The following is a 25,455-nucleotide window of genomic DNA, read 5'->3' as shown; positions in this document are numbered from 1 at the left end:
TAAGCGATTTTTCTCTCTCTCTCTCTCTCACACACACACACACACACACACACACACACGCACTCTCAACTAAAAAATCACAACACTATAAACGTGATTTGTTTTCTCACCTGAAGTCACAGGAAAATCTTGAAAAGCAACGGCTAAAGAATGCCAAGTGTTCTCGTGTAATTAACACGTCTTCGGGGCACCAAGTTGGTTTGTTTTAAGTAGTTGGGTAATCTGGATGAATCATTGTTTCTGTTTGTAATTGTAATTGTATTCTGTGGAATGACAATAATTCTTCAGGGAATGTTCTTTATACTTTGGATAATACATCGAGTCTATTCACATTAAACTCTGGTCTAGTTATCGCCTTGCCAAAAGTACTGCAGCTTTTCTTCAGTGGTAAATTTGCAATAAGATTTAGTCAAAACGGTAGGAGAAATTCAGCATCATCTTAAAAATAATTGAACAGTGATTCAAGAGTGGCTCAACAAAGGTCTTAATTCAATTCGTGTCCTTTGAAGTAACATTTTTTGCTCATACAACCACATGTTATCAGGGCAAATGTTTCTCAGATGTTTACTCTTAATTACACAAAAATCAACATAAACAATAACAGATAATTAAATGTGTCTTGAATTCTGACCATGCAGTGCATAAATGTTTAAGTGATTGGAGCAACGTAATGGTTTTAAAAAATTATGATTGATTGAAGCTTGTATTTAGATGGCAATGGATAATATTGTGGATAACTTCATTTAGTCGGCCATTCATAATGTTTTTAAAGAGTTCCCTTGCAAATGCTTTCTGTCCCTTGTCAAAAACAACTTAATGCGTCTCTTCAGGTCTCCTCTGGAACTGTCCTGTCAACATTTGCACCACACTTATGACACAAATTTTCTTATTTTCAAAGATGCATTGATCAAGACTACAGATCCACATTTAAACAACTCTGAAAATTTCTCTGTTTCATAGCTTTCCAAGTTCCCTGTTTAAACAACAGTTTTATTGGGTCTCTTCAGGAACTGTCCTTTCAATATTTGCAACATATTTATGACACAAATTTTCTGATTTTCAAATTGCATTGATCATGACTGTAGATCCACATTTAAACAACTCTGAAAATTTCTCTGCATCATAACTTTCCAAGTTCTGTTGTAAACAAAAGATTTGTCCTCATTTCCAATAGGTTAATCAAATTAAAGTAATAAAAGTATTAAAAAGAAACAAGAGGTAATAAAATGGTGGAGTTCTGTTTTTTTTTTCAAATAAAAAAAATGGGTCATTAAAACATTAAAAAAAAGTTATGGTCACAGATAATTTTTTTTTCTAATAAAAAATGGGTCATTTAAAAAACAAAAAAAAAGGTATGGTCACAGATAATCTGTTTTTTTTTCTAATAAAAAATTGGTCACTAAAACATTAAAAACACTTTTGGTCACAGATAATCTTTTTTTCTAATAAAAAATGGGTCATTTAAACAAAAAAATTTATGGTCACAGATAATGTTTTTTTTAATGAAAAAATGGGTCAATTTTTTTTTTTGCAGATAATTTTTTTCTAATAAAAAATGGGTCATTTAAACAAAGTTATGGTCGCAGATAATGTTTTTTTTAATAGAAAAATGGGTCATTAAAAATTAAAAAAAAAAGTTATGGCCACAGATAATCTGTAAAGGCTGAAAGGCCAAAACAGACCTTTCAGCAGAAGGGGATCGAACCCCTTCTCCTCCTCTTTGAACTCATTACAAAGGGTAAGGGAGGCCCAAAGAGAATCAAGTAGTATTCCGGAACACGGCTTTTGCTAATCCAAGCACCTGCGATGTGCATATTATTGAATAAAAAAAAAAGAATCTCGTGTATTTCATGACGATTACACGTGAAAATGCTCATCATTTACTTTCCTTTGGCTTGTGATTCATTTGAGTTCTTTTCATATTAATAGCCTAGAGTTTTGCACTGATGCAGACCTGTAGCATCATGCACTGAAGGTTACCTGAATTTGAAAGAAGTCACTTCGTTGCAAAGCCAGCTTGCTTCCAGTTATTGTGCAGTTTTATTGAATTCATTTTTTGTGCTTCGGAAATGAATTATTTTTTTTTCTCAACTAGATCACATTGACATCCTTTTTAGTCATTTTTGGTGTTGTATCAGAGATCTTTCTGAAATTACACTTATATATTTTCATTTGTGTAAACATCCCAAACTTTAGTACGTTTCAATGTATTTTGCTCTATTTTATAAACAGGAAAGAATTCAGTTATATTCTCATACCACAACTGCATTGCCTTAATCTGTGTTTTAATTTTGATCTACTGTATAATACTGTAGAACTTCCAGAACATGAAATAGAAAAACAGTAACACGAGCTGTCATTACAGTGTAAAATTACCATAAGCCTTGGTTTTTGGGGCTGCCTATTAAACATATCTTTCCCTGGGTCAAATCAGCTGTTAGTGTACTGACAGTTGACAGTGCATCAAGGCATCTGATATAGAATCATTTTACTTGGAAGCAAACTGGTTGGAACATATTTGCATAAATTGACTTCTTGTATGTCTAATCTGGCTTCATCATATTTTAATGCCTTTTTCTCCATTCATTTTCATCACAGTGCAATATTTTTCACTTGCTGATTCCTTATACTCACCAAAGCAATTCAGTTTTGCTACTGGGGACAAGCACTTGAAGTAACACTTCATTCAGCTGTCTCCCTTTTCTAGATCTAGCTGAATGAAAGTCTGTGCATTTAATTTGTACCGCAAGGTTTAAGCAAGAGCCTTCATTTGTCACGCTCTCCCGAATTTTTCCAGTTTTATTTTCTAGATCCGTGGAATATCTTTGACTTCTCTGTGGTGCTGGGAAGTATACTGGACATAGCCTACTCTAAACTGCAGGTTTGTTCAAAAGAAGAAGCGAGCATTCGGGGTGACACAGAGTTATAGTAGGCTATAGCTGCTCCTGCCGCAGTAGGAATTTTGAACTGACATGACTGGATTTGCTGTCGAATGCAACTAAAATGAACACGGAGATGGAGACGAGATCAATGATCCCAGTCGAGTCTAGTATAAGTGTCTCAGAAATTTGCCTTTTCAAAGCCTGACTTCGAAGATCATTCATCTCGTCGCCACTTAAAATGTTGGGGAGTTGCCTTGGGTGTGGGCGAGCTAGGTGCCATCTGAATACAGTACTGTCTTTTAATGTCTCTCTCTCTCTCTCTCTCTCTCTCTCTTTCTCTCTTTGGCAACTGATGTGATTAGATTGCCCTAACCAGCACCAAAATATTAATTAACACTTTTCTTTTGCAGTAAGATGGTGCAGTACTGTAGCTGCAGTCCTCATATAATTAACTAAACATGAGATCGAAAATCCAGTCGAGTCGTTCTTGTCCGAGGCTGGAAGTTGCACTGAGAAGGGGCTGATGCTTCCGTACACAAGAAATGAAAGTTATATCACACAAGGCGGTTAGAGTATACATTTCCAAAAGCTGCCTTCTTAGAAAAGGAAAGTCAGAACCTTTAGTTTTTCTTCTTGAAGGGAGCATTCAGCAGTCTCTTTTATCAGTTAACATCCAGCCATGCCTGCAGGAACCTCCTGACGAAGGATCTTATAAATACAAACTCCTTGTCATCCTCGACCCCACCTCTTCCTCTCAAAAAACTCCTGCAGCGTCACACCTCGGCTGCCTAAACTCTTACGTCTCTGTAGGAAACTTTTTTCATAAAAATGTAAAGTCTCATTGTGAAACTGGGGCTTCCTGTCATTAAAAAAAATGATTGCTGCTGACGCTGCTGCCTCTGCCAGCGTAATCGAATGGGGCATGGCAGATATAGCTGTTTAAAAAAAGACAAAGGCTTTCTGAAAGCAGTATAGTAGTTATTAGTCTTAGGCTCGTTTTCTAGGTAGCTAACGTGTTCTCTCTCTCTCTCTTTTTCCCCACTCTGTGCCATTCGCAGTATTACTTTGGAGACGCCTGGAATGTGTTTGATTTCATCATTGTCTTGGGCAGCTTCATTGATATCGTCTACTCGGAAGTCAACGTAAGTATGATGATGGCGGCAGGTGATGAATCATTTGTTTACATTCTAGGTCACGTGACCTCCCGCCATTTTTTTTTTTTTTCCATTGACGACCCCCCACCAGTTAACCATATTTTCCCATGTGTATTATATTCCCATATCTTATCAGGTGATGAATCATTTGTTTACATTCTAGGTCACGTGACCTCCCCCCATTTTTTTCTCCATTGACGACCCCCACCAGTTAACCATGTTTTCCCATGTGTATTATATTCCCATATCTTATCATTCAGTGAATCCAATATCAGACTGTTTTTGATTTCCTGTCAAAAAGCAAAACTAGTTGATTATATGAGATAAATGATGTATGTTCAACGATTATTAGCAGGTTAGGTTAGTTAGGAAGTAGAAGAGAATTTAAATGAAAATTTTTGAGAGATAGAAAAAATTTGTGTAAAATAACATGGGAGTTTTTGCAATAAAGATTTTCTCACTCTGCACCTTACGAAGTATATAGTAAAAACATTTTTTTTTTCGATAATCAATGACTTATTACAAAATACTGATTAAATTTCATTAATGAGTTTTTACCACATTCTGAAACCCATTTATAAGTTAAGCCTTCCAAGGTGAGTATGAAAATACTATTTTTTCCGGAAACTGAATTAAAAAAATCATCTATATAAACAAAAACCTATACATTTTAGTGAAATCGGTGTATTATAAATATGAACTTTGTATAAAAGAGGATGCTTTATTGTTTCTATTAAAAAAAATAACTAACACTTCGTGAAGTTAAGAATGGCTGCTTTATTTTTCAGGAAGTGGATTATACACATATTTTATATATATATATATATATTTTTTTATTCAGCTAAACATGCCCACTGGAAATTACACACAAAGGTTTCTTTGAATCATTTCATACATGTCGATGATAATCACTGGAATATTATTTTTTTCCCCTTCTTCTTCACGTACCCTTAAAATCATCACAAACATTTTCTCTTAAGCATCACGCATATAATCAAATACAGCGTAAATTTATGAATGCGCCGTGTGACTGCGTTTGTGGCTGCGTTCGTGGGAGAAGTAAAAATGAGAAAAATCGAATGAAGAATTTTCGAAAATCTTGATCAGTGTGTTTAATTATAGAGTTAAATTTCAGCTTAGTAGTCGGATTTGATTTATGTTTGTAATTGGGGCTCTTTTTTTTCTTTTTTTTTTTTTTAAAGTCTAACCCATTACCCATTTCATTAGAAACTGATGATGTAGATGGTGAAGGTTTTAGAAAAAAGGGTGAGTGGCAATATTTTGCGAAGTCAGTGATGGTGATAGCAAAAGTATACGTTCCCGTAGATGCCAGAATGCTCGAGAGTGAGGTTTTAAGTCATTATTGTAAATGTAAAGTGAAAAAACACTTTTCAAACGTCTTTCAGGTTAAATTTGGTTGCACCGAGAGAGGAGAAACTTATCAAATTCAAGAATTTCATCCTTTTGCAGTTTTTCAAACTGACCGCTTGAATGAGAATAAGTGATGGACTGATTTACACAAGTGCCTTGCCAATAGCTTTATATTTACTATACACACACGTTGTTGGATGCTTTCACAAACACACAACAATGAACACGCATTTCCTTTCCTTAAACAAGTGAAACTTGTGCAACATTTTCCTTTTATGTGAATATGATGTTTTGCAAGAATGACTGCTTCCAAATCTCTTTAAAAAACCGACTCAATTGAGAAGTTGCAATTGAGCGTTCATTTCATTATGTTTTTACAATATGATCCGACATTTGCTTCTTCAAGCCTTGAGTGTATACTAACATCTCCTTATAATGAGCATCTTTCAGTTAACAATGTTTCCTCTGGTCCCCTCCCACAAAAAAAATATAAGACTTAAAGAAGAATCACCATCAGTGTTCAGATGTGTAAACATGAAAACATTTCTCTCAAGTCTTCTTAATGCATCATTTTGTTGATGTGAACAGATACTGTCCGTTCAGAATCACACTAGCACATTTGCGGTTTCTTTGATTTGCCAAGAAACACATCTGAACTCTGTTGGTGTTTATGTGGCTAGTTTTTTTGGCTTTTTTTGACACAGCCATAATCAGGTTTCTCTTTGCGAAAACGGTTCACTGTTTGCTCTGGTTGAAAATTCATTTGAAGAGGTATACACGTAGCTAGGATTCCCTTGAAAGAATAAAAGTAGGTTACCTTTATGAGTAAGAGCTTGAAAACTGATATAGGATGCCCTTCCTGAGATAAGCTACATAACTTGTCAGAGCTGATGTTAGGCTTCCTCACCAGAAACTAGTGACCAATCAAGCGCAGGCGGCAGCTGCGAGTATGGACGCCGAATACTACAGAAACAGAAAGGTTTGTCTGGCGTACCGTAAGGCAAGGAGGTTGTACTCTCTCTCTTCTTATTTTTTTTTTTAATCATGTCATGAGTCTAATGTCCTTTGTTCGCCTAGTTTTACATTTCGTCCTTGTTAAAGAGTACCGTCAACAATGACAATATATCAAACATTTTTGTCGTATTTTAGTTACACGAAATACACATTTTGTCCAGCATTAGAGGAATAGTTTTTTAATTGTTTTTTAAGTAGGCCAAATGTATTTGCATTTAGTTTTTCCGCTCTGTGTCATTCAAAGTTAAACTAAGTGTAATACTGGATTGTTTTCAGAGCTACCATGCTCATGCAGTCCCGTTATTAATGACAATGCTATAACCAGTAAAAGGTTTCATGTAAATTCTTGAGTTTTTTCCTTAGTAGTGTCATCATTTTACGAATTCAAGTCCAGTATTTCTTATGAAAGGGAGTAAAGTAATGAAAGAATTGCAGTGTCAAGATGGACTGGTGCAGGGATTCCCAACCTTTTTGATCTTCTGTACCCCCTGGGCATTTTTTTAGATTCCTGTGCACCCCTAAAAATTGAGGATGAAAAAGAAAAACTATGAACTTGATATTGTGATATAATTTTATTATGAAATCTGTTTGTGTAGATTGCATAAGAATATTAATGGTAATAAGGAAATAAAAAAAAAAAGACACGACATTGTGCTATCTCAATGCAGATTTTACACCATGTATTGTCCATTACTGGCTATTCTCTCAGATCCAATGCACTCCCTGAAGAGTACTAATGTACCATTGGGGGTACATGTACCCCAGGTTGGGAACCCCTGGACTAGTGTTACGAAAGAAGAGTTAAATGTTAATTTTACTTTTTTGTTTAACAATCGTCGTAAAATCTGAGAGACCAGTGAAATTTCCGAAACAGTCATCAGTATTTGGAAATTGTACCTTTGACAACTATTTTCAAGTTTTCTAGACTCCAATCTTGTAACCTGCATTATTTTGATTACATCTGGAGATTTTTCCTGGAACTGTAGCAAAAACAGTCTTATTTATTTATTTTTTTTTTTTTTTTGTTAATGTGAAAAAACTAAATGCATGCATTTTGTAAAGATCACTTTGATTCACAACTCTACAGTAATGTCCCATTGTTTAGTTATGTGTAATTTTTATGTCTTTTCGTCTTGCCAGTTAATTTGTTTTCAAATTACTTAAATTCACCTCCGATTCACACAAAAGTAATCCTAAAATGTTACATTAATTTGGCAAATATGTTTTAATAATCTGGAATTTTTCAGGTACAATATATACCGTAGTGTTTTTTTTTTTTAAACGAAGTAATATTTTTGTTATCAGTGCAACCTCCAGCCTCGGTGTTGCTTGTTGTGATTGTTGAAATCTTTGGCAGATTTTAGGAGGAGATGAATTTTATGCTGCTTTGACGTCCGCGGTACCAGACTGAACTTCTTCGCTCTTTTTCTCGTCACGCATATTATTATTATTATTATTATTATTATTATTATTATTATTATTATTATTATTATTATTATTATTATTATTATTATTATTATTTTATTATTATTATTATTATTATTATTATTAAAAGATACTCACAGTAACATGAGTCTTTAAATGGAGAGACATCCATGGTTATGTATGGATACAAAATAAAGATAAATCTCTACAGGAATCGGGAACTGATTCGATTTCCAGTTTCTCCCTTGAAAAGGGATTGAGATTGAAAAGAAGATATTTGATTCCCGAAAGCTCTCTGCTGGGATTTATTTTTCAATATATGTACCCCAACCCCCATAAGGCAGTACACCTCATGGGGTGCAATGTAGGCATTACTAAAGGTTCTTTGCAGCGTCCCCTCGGCCCCTAGCTGCAACCCTTTTTATTCCTTTTACTGTATCTCCATTCATATTATTTTTCTTCCATCTCGCTATCCACCTTTCCTAACAATTTCAGTTGCGAGGTTTTCCTGTTATGTTGCACCTTCAAACCTAGTTCCTCTCAGTTTCATTTTCAGCGCTGAATGGCCTCATATGTCCCAGTGCTTGGCCTTTGGCCTAAACTCCCTATTCCATTCCATTCCAATACCCATACATAAATTTGTTTCTTCCCATTTTATTCACTAATTTGGTTTGTTTCGCTCTTTAATCTTGCCCATTTGAATTGATTACTCATTTCCAGTTTTGATTATTCATTTATTACTCTTGAAATTATTAATTTCCAAAGTTGTAATTACTCACTCATTACTCATTTCCAAATTGATTACTCATTTGAATTGATTCATTTCCAAAGTTGAATTTATTAATCATTTCCAAGTTGAATTGAATTGAATTGACTCATTTCCAAAGTTGAATTGATTATGCATTTTTGAATTGAATACTCATTTTCAAAAATTGATTACGCATTTCCGAAGTTGAATTGATTACTCATTTCCAAAGTTGAATTGATTCCTCATTTCCAAAGTTGAATTGATTACTCATTTCCAAAGTTGAATTGATTACGCATTTCCGAAGTTGAATTGAGTACTCATTTCCAAAGTTGAATTGATTACGCATTTCCAAAGTTGAATTGAGTACTCATTTTCAAAGCTGAATTGATTAATCATTTCCAAAGTTGAATTGATTACTCATTTTCAAAGTTGAAGTAATTACTCATTTCCAAAGTTGAATTGATTACTCATTTCCAAAGTTGATTTGATTAATCATTTCCAAAGTTGAATTGATTACACATTTTCAAAGTTGAATTGATTATTCATTTCCAAAGTTGAATTGATTACTCATTTCCAAAGTTGAATCAGAATCGGCAGATGAAAATATTCGAGACGTAATATTATATTCCTGTCTGCTGACAGAAATACACATCGCTTCAGCTTATATAGACGATGTGTTGATGATGATTTTAAATAAAATTTAACTAATATTATACTTTATACCTGACTGTCCTCCTTAGGTTTCATCGAATGGAATGTTCTGTAATCTTTGTACAATATTTCGGTCCGAATGTGTTTGGTTTTAGAATTAATATAAATTTTTTTTTTTTTTTATTTCAAAGAGGTATTTGTTCCTACACTAATACAAACCTTCGGTCTTTACACAGAAGCTAAATACTATGTAAAGGCCTTCAGGTTTGTATGTTAGGAAGAATACAAATTACTTTATAAAAAAAATTTGGTATTTTTCTTTAAAAAAAAACAGTAGCTAGTCGTCTGTAGTACTGAAGGACAGGGGACTGCAATTAAAATTTGACTTCATTCGCTCAGTCATCTTTTAGATGTATGATCCAGGCAGCATAACTTCCATTGATGAGTTGACATGAGCACTGGTGTCTCTTCTGTAGCCAGCTTTTAGCTGAGGGTACAAGCAGAGATGACAAATGTTCATGTCAATCAAATGCCTAAAGAAAAATAAGAAAAAAAACTTTAGGGGTGGAATGACAATATTATCCTCAAAAGATCGTGGTTGCTGGAGGGAAAGGACTGAATAACTTGGATAAATATAAAAAAAGTTATAAAAAAGAACAATTTTGTATAATATACAGACTTATTTTATCAATTACTTCTTTTCAGTAGTTGTATAGTGTATCGTGTGTGTAAAGAATTTTAGTTTTTCAGTAAAGCAAAAATTTCCTCCACTCTCCAATTTTTGCACGTTGACATTTTTATTTAGTGGTCCAAGTTATTTTGCGAATGAAAGCTAGATTGCTTCTGAACGGAGTAATCTCACAGACATTTCCCTCCGCGACGAAGCCCCACGATCGGAGGAAGCGTTATTGTCACTTCCGCAGAGGCCAAAGGGATATTTCTGTCTTCGTCAGTTGAGGCGTTGGCTGTGTTGGAACCGCAGCTTCTTGGTGGTGTCTGTTAAATAGAGTAGAAACAGAAATGGAATCCGTGAAACACCCACTTGCACACCCCTTACACAGAACCCTTGCACAGTTGCATGCCGCCCTCGACCAACACAACACACCCGCTACACTCGGATACACACACTGCATGGAAGTAATGTTGTCCACACTTGTTGCCCTTACTTACAGATTTGTGTTGCTCACATCTCAACTCGTACAGTCACGAAGAATACTCTCTGTCTCTCTCCCTCTCTCTCTTTCTCTCTCTATTAATATATTTGTTTCACGTGCACGTTGTCCAGAGTCACTATATATTCTCTGTTCCATCTCATACTACAGTCTCCTCAGTTGCACAGAATTGCATGTATGCAAGTCTCTTTTGTGCATCATATCACGTGACCCTCATCGTTATTCAAAAGACAATAAACCTGAGGTTATGTTTACTTTTTTTTCCAGACAGATCTTTTAAAGCTTCCGTTTTTATCTGAACGTACAGTTTCAGTCACTTTTACTAACGTGTGTCAGGAAAGAAAATGTTCGCATAATTGTTGTGCATTCATTCCTGTATCCTGTTTTGGAAACAGTATTGGAATTTCAGGCTAGTAAGAAAAATATGTCAGGATTTCAGGCTAGTAAGAAAAATGTCAGAACTTCAGGCTAGTGAGAAGAATGGCAGACTCTCAGAGAATTTGTTTCGAATGAACCGAGGGATAAAAACTTTGATACTAATCTTATTTTAAACTGTTATTGCAAACACATTAATGTGTCATTTGACGATGAATTTCACTAAAATTATATATTATTCATGAGTAACTTGTTAGCTTTTATAGCCACTACATATGCAAAGAGTTGGGGGGCAGAATTACAGTGAAATAAAAAAAACATACAGCGATTTAGATCGTATCTGATGTAGGACATAAAGGTATCATCTTTGATCTTAATAAACAATTACTGAGGTTCCCTGGGAGCTAAAACTCGCCATATTTCAAATGAGTACCACTGACGATAGGAAAATCTCGTGGATGCTTTTGTGTTTAGGCAAGAAAGCTGTCATCGAAGAAACGTACAAGAATCTTCAATACCATTTGCTAGTTTGGGCATCATTAGCAAAATTGTGCAGTTACGCGGAGGATAGCGCTCCAGTCGAATGGTACACTATCCTGTTGATTGACGGACAGGTAGCGAAGACCAAGATAGCTTTCCAAAGTCTTATTTTCTTATCACTAGGGAATTCTATGTCATCCTCTTGTTTTGTTTCTTCATGTTGCGTCATCCACATGTCTCAAACATCTTTTGATTTGTTATTGTGTGTGTGTGTGTGTATGTATGTATTTGTATCTTGCAGTTTTTCATGATAGTTATATATATCAGACGGTCAGAAATTTTATTATTATTATTATTATTATTATTATTATTATTATTATTAGGCAAGAGTCGTGTATACTGTTTTTTTTTTAAGTGCCAGAAGTACCTGCGGTTTTATTTTTTCCTGTATGGCAATCATTGTTTTATTTTTACTTTGAATTTGCTTTAACAAAATACTCAAGTATTTCCGCTGGTGAAATGATGTTTGGATTTTGTGTGGAGAAAGGCCATGAACATATTTCAGAAACGACCCAACCAATCCCCTCCTGTCAGTGATAAAGTAGAGATGATTGTCTGAGAAGTAGTACCGTTGGAAAATTCCTTTTCCAAATGCGTCTGGCAATCTTTGTGATAATGTAAATACATGGTTTATTTGTCCCCCGTTTCTTAATCGTAAGACACTTCACAAACCTTCCTTGCACTTGGATCTTAAGGCTTTGTAGTGGCGAGCGTATCCAAAAAAGCGCGAAGAATTCGAGAAGTTAAGAGGGCATTGTGGCTGTTACAATTACATTCTGCATAGGTTCAGTAGCCACGGCGTTTTAATTTTCAAGTTTGCAAGTAGCTGAATGATGACGAAAATAACAAACGAGTTTTCTTTAGAATTTTAAAAATAGATTTATTGGGAAACTTGTTGTGTCTAATAATCTTGACAAAGTGACTTAATTGTGCACAAGTGAATTGACAAAATTGCCAAATTCATTGAGGAAACTGAGTTTGGTTTTAAGAAGTATCTGAAATATATAGCTATTGACTTTTTCAAAATTGACTGCTATTAGATATGTTTTTCGTCTTTTTCCAAAAAAAAAAAAAAATTAGCTATAGCGAAAACTTAACACGACATAAAACTAAACAGAAGAAATTACAATATGCAGAAACTGGTAGAGATGATTAATTCCTATCATCGTTGTTTATTACTGCCGTGTACGAAAATCGAATATATAATTAAATCCCATTAGTATATAACCTTTTATGTATATCTTACAACAACCTTTTTTTGATAAGGCATGGATGAGGCCTCAGAATTGTTGTCTTTTGTATTTTGTGTTGTTGGTGTTGTTGATGTTGATGTTGTTTTTTTGTATCGTTGTTGTGATACTTGGTAATATATATATTTTTCCCCACTTTATTGTTGTATCGTTCCATTTTACTAAGCTTAAAATTTTTACCCGACAGAACTGTATTTTTCCCAGAACCAAATTTTCTGAAATTTTCTGTGAAGAAAACAGATAAAACAGGTTTCAAGTAGATCAGTTATTTGACAACAGAAGCTCAATTAGTTTTTAGTTACTTAAAAATTTTTTTTTTTTTGGAAGAATCCTTTTGATTTGTAGCCATTATTATTAGTTCTATTATTATTATTATTACGTTTACATGCAGTTCAGTGAGACCATTTTATTTCATTCCGTAATGTAGTCAGCTGGCAAAACAAAAATTTTTTAGGGAATTCCTTTTGTGATTATTTGCATGTATGGACGTGAGTTTGCTATATATATATATATGGTTCACACAAACAGTTATAAACCTTACAAACAAGAGAGTTATGTTTCATTCTGAAAATACTAATTGCATTTTACCAGAGAAACTCTGAATATCTCAGGCCACTGTAGCTTAAAGGAATGTTTTGGTACCCAAGGCAAATGTTCGCAGTTTTTTCATGCGTCCAGATCCTTGAGCTCAGTATGAGAGAAATGTTTTAAAAGGAAATATATGGAGATAACGCAGGGGGGGTTTCAAGAATTTAGTTGGTGATAGTCAGGTAATACATGATGTTAGTGAAGATTGTTTTTTATAGTGTTAAAGGAGGTTTCTACTTATAAATAAAAATAAATCAGAAGACAAAATTGAATAGTTTTGCACCAAAACCCAAGTAAAGTTAAATACACGGTGGATATAGCTAAAATCTTAGCGTATAATTTTCAGAACTGAATCTGGACTTGTTTCATTGTTCATTTCTGAATAATGATAATAGTGATAGTTGGAAAGTCTGTGGTACATAAAATATTAGAAACACGTTCTTCTCATACCCCGGTTTCACAGTGCCCCAAATACCGAAACTATTTGACGCCGAGACTTCAAAATTTTTGAAAAAATTTCAATTCTAACAAAAACGTTTGCACTTGATCATTAGCGTGAAGGGAACATAAATAAATTACAGAACATACCAACTTAATTCTCGAGCCAAATTAAATTTTAAAAGCTTTATATTAGAGTAACCTCAAAGGAAATTAAGATATCACGAAAATAACCTTTAGATGTGATGAAATCTTGAAAGTGACTCAATATATATACAGTTGGATATCCTGAACTTACTGTGCCTATCTTTTTAGTGCCATTTTCAGAAGAATTGACTTCGGAAAGATGAGCAAGAAAACATAAAGTTATTATAGTAGATAGGACGAAATACAGGATAGTTAATTTGTACCAAAGTGATACAAATATTTGGTTGCTTGTTTTGTGTTTGTATGCATATGTATATATATATATATATATATATATATATATATATATATATATATATATATACAGATATATATATATATTATATATATATATATACATATATATATATATATATATATATATATATATATATATATATATATATATATATATATATTATATACACATACGTGTGTGTATGTGTACTGTATGTATTTGTGTATATTTGTTTTCGCGCCTGTGTGAGTAATTGTAGTCAACTGAGTATGAGACAGAATGTATTGAAATGTTATTTCTGGTAAATAGTGTAATTTGGTACTTATATATATAATAATAAATAATATATATATATATATATATATATATATATATATATATATATATATATATATATTCATGCCTTAGTTAGTTTTCATACATTCTATATCTAGCCTTTGTTATTAATTATTAAATATATTATATTTCAGCAATGACTGTACAAACGAGAATTTGGTCTGGGAAAATGTTTAGTTCTAATCGATGTTTACCAATAAGAACAACATATATACCTTTCAAATCTGGGATGATTTCTGTCTGTTAATATGTTTCTGTCTGTCTGTCTGTCTCCATCTATCCGCTTGTCTGTCTGTGTGTCTGTCTGTCTGTCAAAAATACCAGATTTAAATATCATTCTACATACTGTCTCTATGTACCTCCGCCACCCCCAGACCCCAGACCCCACCTCTCCCCCGTCTTCCTGTTTGTTGATCAATCTCTCAGTCTCTTTTACCTGTCCATCTATCACCTGTCACTTTAGAGACAGACTGACAGACACACTCATAGGTTGCCAGGAATGTGACAGACTCGCCAATAGATAAGTTGGAGGAATAGCAAGAGAGAGATAGATGAATGAATAGACAGAGAAGGTTTGATAGATAATCTTTTCTGTGTAGACTAGTTTATTCAGGACGGTGTAATGTTGTGTATTACAGGGAACTTAGATTTTTGCAGAATCTTTGTGAAAATTTCTAGGAACCAAAAGTCACGAGAAACTGAGACTAGGTAGATTGTTCATTGTAAGCTAAGGGAAGGGAAGATATTTATTTATTTATTTTTTATTTATTTTTTTACCGTGCATTGAAACCCTCAAGTAGCTTAGACTAAATTTCCTTAAGCGGTGTTTCCATTGTTGTTTGATTTACCAAAAAAATAGATAAAAATAAAGAAGTACAATATGATCTGTGTCAAGAAATGAAATAATATCTGTGATATCTCATATATATATTTAAAAAATATATATATATAGTTTGTTCTAATATGCTGCTAGTTCTCCTAGCTCTGTCATTTGTGCAGTAGTTGAGAACCATCAGGACATGGTTTGAAAGTTTTGCTTTAATTTTCTGTTTTTCTTATCTGTTGTTGAGCTTCCCTTTTTTTCATTAAACCCAAAAATTGTAACCCAATTACTTACTTCATTCTGAGGTGTAAGACTTCCAACCCGTTTTCTCTTTCATGCTTCGTTCGATCTGAACTTTGGCCCCCTCAAATCTCCAAAAATCTACAGCAAGAGAACCCACCGGATTGGGTTTGTTTTTTCTTTCGTCAGTTAATCCTTAGCTTTTATGATTACTGTATATGTATCTACATGTATATATATATACAGTATGTGTGCATAGATACACATGCATTCAATGTGTACTTATATATATATAATATATATATATATATATATATATATATATATATATATATTATATATATATATATATATATATATAGACACTACCCTACTTACGAACATTCAACTTACAAACATTCAGAGATACGAACAAATGGGATTGCAGACTAGAACTGTGTTCAGATTCTGTTGTGCGCGGCTATTCTGTACATACAGTACAGTATGTACATTATATTGTGTTTTAGGATGGAAAAACGTACAATACTGTATTGATTTTATAACATACTGTATTTAAATGGGCATGAAGAGTACAGTTAAACAAATTACAAATGGCTGTCCGGAATGTAACTTGTTTGAAAGTAGGTTGGTGTCTGTATATATATATATATATATATATATATATATATATATATATATATATATATATATATATATATATATATATATATATATATATCATTATACTCCATATACATTCATGCATGTGTACGTGCGATTACATATACAAATTTATTTGTATATTCGTATACGCATACATGTATACATATATATTTACTTATACATACTCGTATATATGTCTGTATGTCTAATGTCTTGTCCATGTAGTGTTACTGATCCTCTCTTTTTTTTAACCAGTAGTTCTAGAAACGACTTAGCTTCTGTATAAACCCGGAAATTAATCAAATATCCATTGGCTTTATATATATTTATTTTATTCAATAATTCTCTTTGAAAATAAACACCACAATATTTTCTTCCAGTCTTCCCTCCACCACCGCTTGGCATAACCAGTACTTTTTTGTGTAAAGTGCAGCAATAGTTCATCAGGAATATGCTTACGTATTGATCCTGCTGAAATACACGCATACACACATATACTAACAAACACGTATATACGCAGGTGCGCACGCGCGCACGCACACATACACACGCGCACAGACACTCATACACACACTTGTATGAGTGTGTGTGTGTGTGTACTGTGGAAGAGTACAAGTTAAATTGCTATCGTCATCTGTGTGCTAATTGGTTTTGAAGGCTTTTGCTTCTAATTAAATATTATTATTATTATTATTATTATTATTATTATTATTATTAGTTTATATATGTACATACAGCAGCCAAGAGTACTGTTAGCATACCTGGAAGATATTAGAAACTGTTGGGTTTTTCACAAATGTCCACATCGGGTGGTTAAGTACTACATGTGCAGAGGATAAATTAGCTAATAAAGTTTTTTATATTTTCCAGACTTTCGATCCAGTAGTTGCTTGTAGTGCCTTTTTTTTTTTTTTTTTTTTTTTTTAGTTTTTAGTTTTTCATTGCTGTAAGTACATATTAATTCTGCTACTTATCAAAGTAGTTAAAAGAAATAAGATTGTGATTAGGTCATTTTCTTGGTGATAATAGTAGCGGCTTTTCCTGTGAGGGAATATCCACCAAGCTAATTTGACTGAAGACGTTGACAAAAACTGTTTTCTCTTGACAAAAATATTTTTCTTGACGAAAACTGCTTTCTCTTGACGTAAACTGTTTTCTCTTGATGAAGACTGTTTTCTCTTGGCGTAGACTGTTTCTCTTGATGAAGATTGTTTTCTATTGACGAAAACTGTTTTTTTTATTGATGAAGACTGTTTTCTCTTGACGAAAACTCTTTTCTCTATTGACGAAGACTTTTCTCTTGACAAAAACATTTTCTCTTGACAAAAACTGTTTTCGCTTGACGAAAACTGTTTTCTCTGGCGGTGGTGACCATTTTCCCAGCCGCGTTTTCTCCTGTAACTGACACGTGTGTTTGTGAACTCCGTGACAAATATTGGCATATCAAGAGATCAACACGTAGTCTTCACTATTGACAACAACTCTGCCCTAAAATGGAAGACTGCAGCATCTGCAAAACTACAAAACTGAGAAACTTGGTAGATACTCCCTTGCCTCACTACTGGTTTTGCAGATACTGCAAATGGGACCCCCTAAATACTCGTGGAAAGCATCGAAGAATCATTCTGAAACTGCAGAAACTTGTGTATTAGTGTTCCACGAGACCAGTAGGTGGTATTCCTCAGTTTCGAAAATTTTGCAGACACTGCAAATGTGACCCCTAAATACTCGTGGAAAGCATCGAAGAATCATTCTGAAACTGCAGTAACTTGTGTATTAGTGTTTCACGAGTCCAGTAGGTGGTATAACTCTGTTTCGAAAATTTTGCAGATACTGCAGTTTTCCGTAGAAGACAAGGCACGTGGATAATATGTCTACACTAAATGGAGAAGAAATGCAATTGCACATGACGTTGTTTGGGAGGATTGTATCTGATGGATGGTTACCTCTAAGAAGGGACAGTCCAGTCTGTTCATAAGAACTAAGACCAAGTTTAGTATTATTACTGATGCCTATGTTTAGTTTGCTTTATTTTTGCATAATATCTTGGAAGTTCTAAGGTCTACACATTCTACAACCAGTTGATTCAGTTTTAACAACATGAGCAAAAACTTTTACTGCTTTTTGCCGATTTTCTAGTTGCATTTTGACTAGAAGATATATATAACAAATAAGTGTTCTCACAGAGAAGTATTAATTTTGTCAGTGCATTGAAAACCTTTGGCTTGACGGTTCCATAGCTTATAAAAAAGAGACAGAGTTTGAGGTACCATCTCCATCATAAGTTGGCTAACTATTTCCTTGGGTAATCTTGGCAGACTCTTTCCTGAGGTCATCTTGGCTAGCTATTTCCTGAGATCATTATGGCTAACTATTTCCTGAGGACATCTTGGCTACCTGTTTCTATCTTGGCCAACTATTTCCTGAGGTCATCTTGGCTATCTATTTCCTGAGGTCATCTTGTCTAACTATTTCTGAGGTTTCTTGAGATCACTGAGGTCATCTTGGCTAACTGAGATCATTTTAACCTGAGGACATCTTGGCTAATCTTGCCTAATTATCATCCTGGGTCATCTGAGATCATCTCGGCCAACTATTTCCGAGGGTCATCTTGAGTAACTATTTCCTGAGGTCATCTTGGGTAACTATTTCCTGAGGTCATCTTGGCTAATTATTTCCTGAGGTCATCTTTGCCAACTATTTCCTGGGGTCATCTTGAGTAACCATTTCCTAAGATCATACTGGCTACCTATTTCTTGAGGTGGTCAAAAACATTCTTACGATTAGCAGTACGCAGCTCAAACAGTGCTACGTCACAACGGGCACTTTCTGTGACCAGAAAAGGAATTCTTCACAAAGGATTCTTCATAAACTGGGAGCAAAGAAAGACCTTTTGGACGCCCATGCTTACGGCAGACCCTATTTTAGTTCATAACCACATGAAGAAAGAAAATGAGGGCATGTAGCTCTTCCATCAATCTGCAAAATTGTGCAAATTGAGGGTTACTTCAGTGACTTGGCGCTGAATGAAACTCAAGGGTCCCATTGCTTGGCCTTCTGGCCAGATTTCATATTCCATTCAGTGGTCAGGGCATGATGGTAACAAAGCACATGCCAAGAAACTCATTTAGTCTCGATGGTCTATACAAATTACATTCCCGAATTTTGGAACTTTGTAGTAAGAACCGAACATAACTAGGTGATGTAGATTGTAGCCCTTGACTAAATCTAATTAGTGAGCAGATGCCGATGGATGGGGAATTAAAGAATAGATTGACAACGATGGATATTGAGGCACACGACACAGGACAGAAAAAAAATCATTGTAGAACAAAACACACACGATGAATTTAATGATCACACACCCGTCACTCAAACCACGAGTCAACATTAGCGAAGGAAGGGTCCGCGAACACAAGGGAAACAAAATCTTATATCCTGTATGTATTTGTGTGGATATATGAATTGGTGGGGGGAGAAAGGGAGGGGTTTGATGAATGTGCATAGTTTTTGATGTATGAAATCATTCTAAAGTTAAAAACTAAAAACTCATTAAAAAACAAAGACCATTCTGAACCAGTTACAGGGAGTTCTAACGTGAGAGCCCAGGTAAGGAAAACACCCTATATTTTTCCATAATTTTTCATAATTCTTTTCCCTCCCCTTTGTGCAAATTGATGAAAATTACAGTGGTTGCAATGTTGCAGACATACGAAAAAAATGAACTGGTGGTTCGAGGAATCTGACAATTCATCATACAAACTATAGTACACTTAAGAAACAGGTTATCTTTATAAGATAAAAAAAATATAAAGCTTTATAAAGTTATAAAACCTGCCTTTTAAAGCTATAAAAGTTCTCATTAATCTCTTAAAAACTTTATATTTTCTGTTTGAAAGCAATCTTTCACGATTGAAAAAGCTCAGTCGTCGCCGAGGGATAGTTCGTAAGATTATTTTGAACAACAGTTAAAAAAAGGACATTTTTATTAAATTTTTAATAACATATATATAATACTGTGCATAATTTATGCCCGTCTCTCTGTCCTATCCGCTTTTATATACATTTCTATGTGTACACGAACACATTATATATTATATATATATATATATATATATATATATATATATATATATATATATATATATATGTGTGTATATGTGAAATTATATATATATATATATATTATATATATATATATATATATATATATATATATATATATATATATATATATATATATATATATATGTGTGTGTGTATATATATATATATAATCTCCTAACTCTTTACATTCTTACAACTTTTGTGTATGCGTCTAACATACTCACATTTACTGCATATACAACAATTTTATGTATTGACAAATATACATCCATACTCTTAGTGACGTCACTCATACATATTTTACACAACATTTTTTTGTAACACGTTGTGTCTTTGTGAACTGTGGCTGTCTCTCCCCTTGTTCATATATATAAAATATAAATGAAAACATATAAAAACAAAGGCATTCTAAGCCGTCGATAAAGATAATATATATATTTTATTGATCTAAACATCATAAGACTCTTTATACAGCACAATTTTAATTTTGGCTGTTTACAGATCAGTAGCAAATAGTATATTATATAGATATATATAATTATATATTTACATATATAAATATATATACGTATATGTATATATACAGTATATGTATATATATAAATATAATATATATAAATCATTCTAAATGCATTTTCGAAAATCATTATTATTTCATTAATTATAATCAGATAAAACCCCACTACTTATTATAGTGCATCTTGATATAATTGTATGAGCAAAGTTGCATGCGTGAAGATAAATCTCTCTCTCTCTCTCTCTCTCTCTCTCTCTCTCTCTCTCTCTCTCTCTCTCTCTCTCTCTCTCTCTCTCTCTCGTACCAGAGTTTTGGCAATATGCTTTTTTGCTTTGTATGTCTTAATTCAGTGAAGGTAGCTAGTGTAAAGAGATAGCTAGATAGATATATATACTTTTTTCTAGTGGTATGCTTAAGAGGAAAAAGGTAATTAATAAAAAAAAAAAATCTCGCATGAGGTATTATGTAATTTTGTAGAAGATACAATTCAGCATGAAGTAAATATTCGACGTAGATATCGGAGAGTAGAATGCGGCATGAAAGTGGTCTGAAGTAGAAATGTAAAAAAAAAAAAAAGAAATTGAATTTGAAATTTAGTCTTAAGGAAATTATTATACACATTCAAGAGATCATTCATTTATTTTCTAGTCATTGTAATAATTTCACAATGAAATTGTCATGTTAGGTCTTAGGCCATTTGATGTCTTTAATAAGTCATTCATTCATAATGTCTTTGTACTTTGATTCCCATGTCTTGTTTCTTTCCAGATTTTTAGACAATTTTTTATATATGGAGTATTTGAATCTGACGCCTATATTAAAGCTTGCTCCTTGCTTGTTCCAGCCACTAAATCTCTTTTTTAGAAAGTAGCCTATATATAGGTTTTGCGATCAGGGTGAAGGCCCACGGACATGTTAATGTTCGTGATTGTCCTTTTTTTTTTTTTATCATGTGTTGATTAAATCCCTCGAGATTTCATTTACGAAGCTAAACATATTTTTTTTTAGATTTGATATCTAGCACACCAACTCTGAAAATAAGCGTTTCTTCTTTTCCAAGGCGAGGACGAGTCGACTTTCATTATTATTACTCTTGTTATTATCATAATTATTATTATCATGACTATTATAACTACGAAAAGCTTTTTTGAGTTGCTGATTCAGGATCCAAACAAGTTCAGAATGTCCGGAACATTCTAAGCATTCATTAGAGGCCAGATATTGCAACACCACTCAAAGAAACGTCCGGATTTCAAATCGGCCACTTTACGTAGAGTTGACACAAGTGCAGATAACATCAAGTGAGCTGGTCTTCAGCAGACTTAAGTAACAATAAAGTGGTAGTAGACTCGTAACAATTACCGTCGTCTCCTTTAGAAACTCGTTCGTGCACCCTTTTAGGAATGAAAATTCCTGTTTCTCCAAATGAGGTAACTAAACATACTTTTTAAGGACTTTATTGTGCCGTGCTGTTCTGCCATTGTCCCTCGTATGTTTCTGTACATTTCTGTATTTCTAGGCCACTTTGACCTTCAGAAATATTAGTTTGGTTGATCCCCCACCCCATTTTTTTTTTTTTTAGATAAGGTCCATCATCTTCCTTAGTGTGGTTGTGGCAAAACACTGTTATTATATAGAGATTTGTAACCACTTATGCCGGATGTGTATTGGTAAATAGCGTTTCTTTGGTCGTGTTGATATTGGAAGTAATTTTGGTGTCGTGTCGTAGGTGTGTATTACAAAATATCTGCACAGTTATTACTGTAGGTTGTAGATGTAAAGTTATTTATTTATTAATTATTTTTTCTTGTAGTAAAATATCAAAGCTTCTCGGGTAGTTGTGTGGGTATATTGGTATGAGGAGTTGGTGTGCCCGATGTCTTTAGTAATTTCTTACGCTGTCTGTGATGTGATGCCCATTGACTATTGCTGAAAAGTAATGTTCCTCTAATTTTAATTATGTCGTTCTAATGAATCGCAGATATAATCGAGCTAGCCTAATGACGTTAATTTACTTTTCAGTAACCTTTAATGGCTTTTATATCTTCGGCCCCTAGCTGCAGCAACCTCTTTCATTCCTTTTACTGTACCTCCGTTCATATTCTCTTTTCTTCCATCTCACTTTCCTCAACCCTCTCCCAGCAATTGTTTTATAGTGCAAATGCGAGGTTCTCCTCCTGTTACACCTTTCAAACCTTTTTACCCTTAAATATCCTTTCCAGCGCTGACTGACCTCATAGGTGCCAGCGCTTGGCCTTTGGTCGAAATTGTAGATTCTATTTTCTTACTCAAAGTCAGTGAATAAACCCTATTAGTCAACAGAAAACGGGACACATTTCTTCAGTATAGGTGCGTTGGGTTAACCTGACCTATATAATATATAATAAATGGAGAAATTAATTTCAGCCAAACTAATGACTGGTCCTGATATTTTCATGTGCAATTTTAGTAACGATGTATTCCGCTTTTTTTCAAGTTCGTTTCGCTTAACGCTTGTTCGCAGAGGGCTAGCTCCATTATATTTGTATATATATATATATATATATATATATATATATATATATATATATATATATATATATATGTATGTATATATATATGTATATCAAATTAGTAAGTTAGGTTTCCAGAGGTCTTCAAACCCAGCACTGGATCACATCACAATTAGCAGAACGCTTTGTATATCAAAGTAAAATAACTGTTATTTCTAAAATAAAAAATAATTAATGCTGGCTTTATTCTACAGAATAATGCATAATTTATTTTTTCACACTTCGTGATTTTTCTGATTTTTTATTTGTTCAGTTTTGAAGTTTATTTAATAAATATCTTCATTCTTTTTTTTCTGTCTATATATATGGACATATATTTATATATATATATATATGTTTATATATATATATATATATATATATATATATATATATATATATATATATATATATATATATATATATATATATATATATATAGACAAAGAGAGTTACTAAGATATTTCAATTTTCAGTTCGACTGAGTTTCTTTTATTTTTATTTTTTCCAAAACATTTTAAATCAGCCTTCATTTTACTGTTTCATAAGCATTATCAACTCTCATTTAAATGACATCATTATCATTGCATATGATCACTGTTCAGTCACATCCACGCTATTATTTCCTAGTCATATACAATGAATAATTTCTTTTTTTTTTTGTCCTTTCTTCTCATTATCTTTATTCATATTCATCATTAAAGTCATCCAGTTATTTAGTTTTATTCTCCTTTCATTTTGCGGTCCTTTTTGTTTGTACTATATGAGGCGTTCAACATCAGAAGGGCCTCTACCCCAAAAAAAAATTTTTTGAGTTATAAGCCATCAAAGTTTGTTTTGGAAATTCAACCTCCTCTAATTCCTTTATTTTTCAAGATACAAAGTTGAATTTTGTGTGAGATGAAGTATTTCCGATCAGTTTTAGATTAGTGTGCATAAAAAAATTATAGTTCAACCCCACCCCCTTTTTTTCTTGAGGAAAAAGGGGGTATTATTTTAAAGCTGATCAGGCGAAAAACGCCTGATATAAATTTAACTCTAAAAATAAATTTTTTTTTTTATTTATTCATTGCCTTTAGGTTAAACTTATCGGAATTTTTTCCTTCTGATTTGATTTCTCGCAAGAATTAAATTGCCTTGTCATGTTTTTTTTTTATTTCAGAAGATTTTATGTATTGTAATTTTACGATTTATTTATTGTATTTTAAGGCATTTTGAACTTCCATGACAGTTAACAGTGACAGAAAAGTCACTTGGAGTAACATTACCTTTAGTCATAAAGAATTGCAATAGTAATTTTTCCTACTTCGCGGACATTCCCCACCAGATAATATTGTTGTGTTATTAAGGTTGAATAAAAGAATTTTTTTCCATTTTTTTCAAAACATGCTGTATTTTATTTTATTTTAATTTTTTTTTTTGCTCTTATTTCTGGAAATACCATGTTTGATTTTTTTTTTTTTTTTTTTTGCTCTTGTTTCTCGAAATACCATGTTTGATTTTTTTTTTTTTTTTGCTCTGTTATTTCTCTAAATGCCTTGTTTTATTTCGTGATTGTTTTATTTTATTAATTATTTTATTATTTTTTTTTTTTTTTTTGCTGAGAACAGAACAGTGCATTTAAATGACCGCTCCATTTTATTTAAAAAATCTTGATTATTCCCCTCCCGGGTCATTTTCAAACACCTTTTTTTGAATTATGCCCATTAAAAAAAAACCTAAATCCCTTGCCTTCCAGGTGGTCATTATTTATGAAATTATTTATTTTTTATTACAATGTTCATGGTTTTCATTTTCCTTTGTTCCAATTTTATCTACATCTTTTGTAAACCATTTTTACACTTTCGTCGGTTAACTTAGCACTTCCATATTATTTAAAATCACGACTTTTTAATTTCGTCTTCCATATATTTGCATATCTCAACCATTAATTAAAACCTTCCCGATCATCATTATTTATTAATGACGATGTTATTTTCCTTTTCAGTTGCATAATCTCTCTTAAATTACGTTCTTTGTCGATTAACTTAGTACTTCCATTAATTTTTTATTCATTATTTAATTTCACCTTCCAAAAATTTTTCAATTCTCCATAAAACCATCATGATTGTTATATTTTAATAATGACGATGCCATTTTCCTTTTTTGATTGGATAATCTCTCTTAAATTACGTTCTTTGTCGATGAAACCCAACACTTCCATTTATTTTTAAATCGTTATTTAATT

General features: G+C 33.0%; 1 protein-coding gene across 1 annotated transcript in view; it reads left to right on the top strand.

Annotated features, from left to right (window-relative positions):
* LOC136833836 (muscle calcium channel subunit alpha-1-like) overlaps positions 1–25,455 on the top strand; it is a 698,390-nt gene that overhangs the window by 633,121 nt on the left and 39,814 nt on the right. The window contains 3 exon segments of the mRNA XM_067096136.1: positions 3,941–4,024; positions 6,318–6,386; positions 15,579–15,599. Of these exon segments, the coding sequence (XP_066952237.1) occupies positions 3,941–4,024; positions 6,318–6,386; positions 15,579–15,599 (174 nt within the window).

This window comes from Macrobrachium rosenbergii, chromosome 52, assembly GCF_040412425.1.
Source record: "Macrobrachium rosenbergii isolate ZJJX-2024 chromosome 52, ASM4041242v1, whole genome shotgun sequence".
Taxonomy (NCBI): Eukaryota; Metazoa; Arthropoda; class Malacostraca; order Decapoda; family Palaemonidae; genus Macrobrachium; species Macrobrachium rosenbergii.
This window is presented reverse-complemented; position numbering and strand designations above follow the sequence as displayed.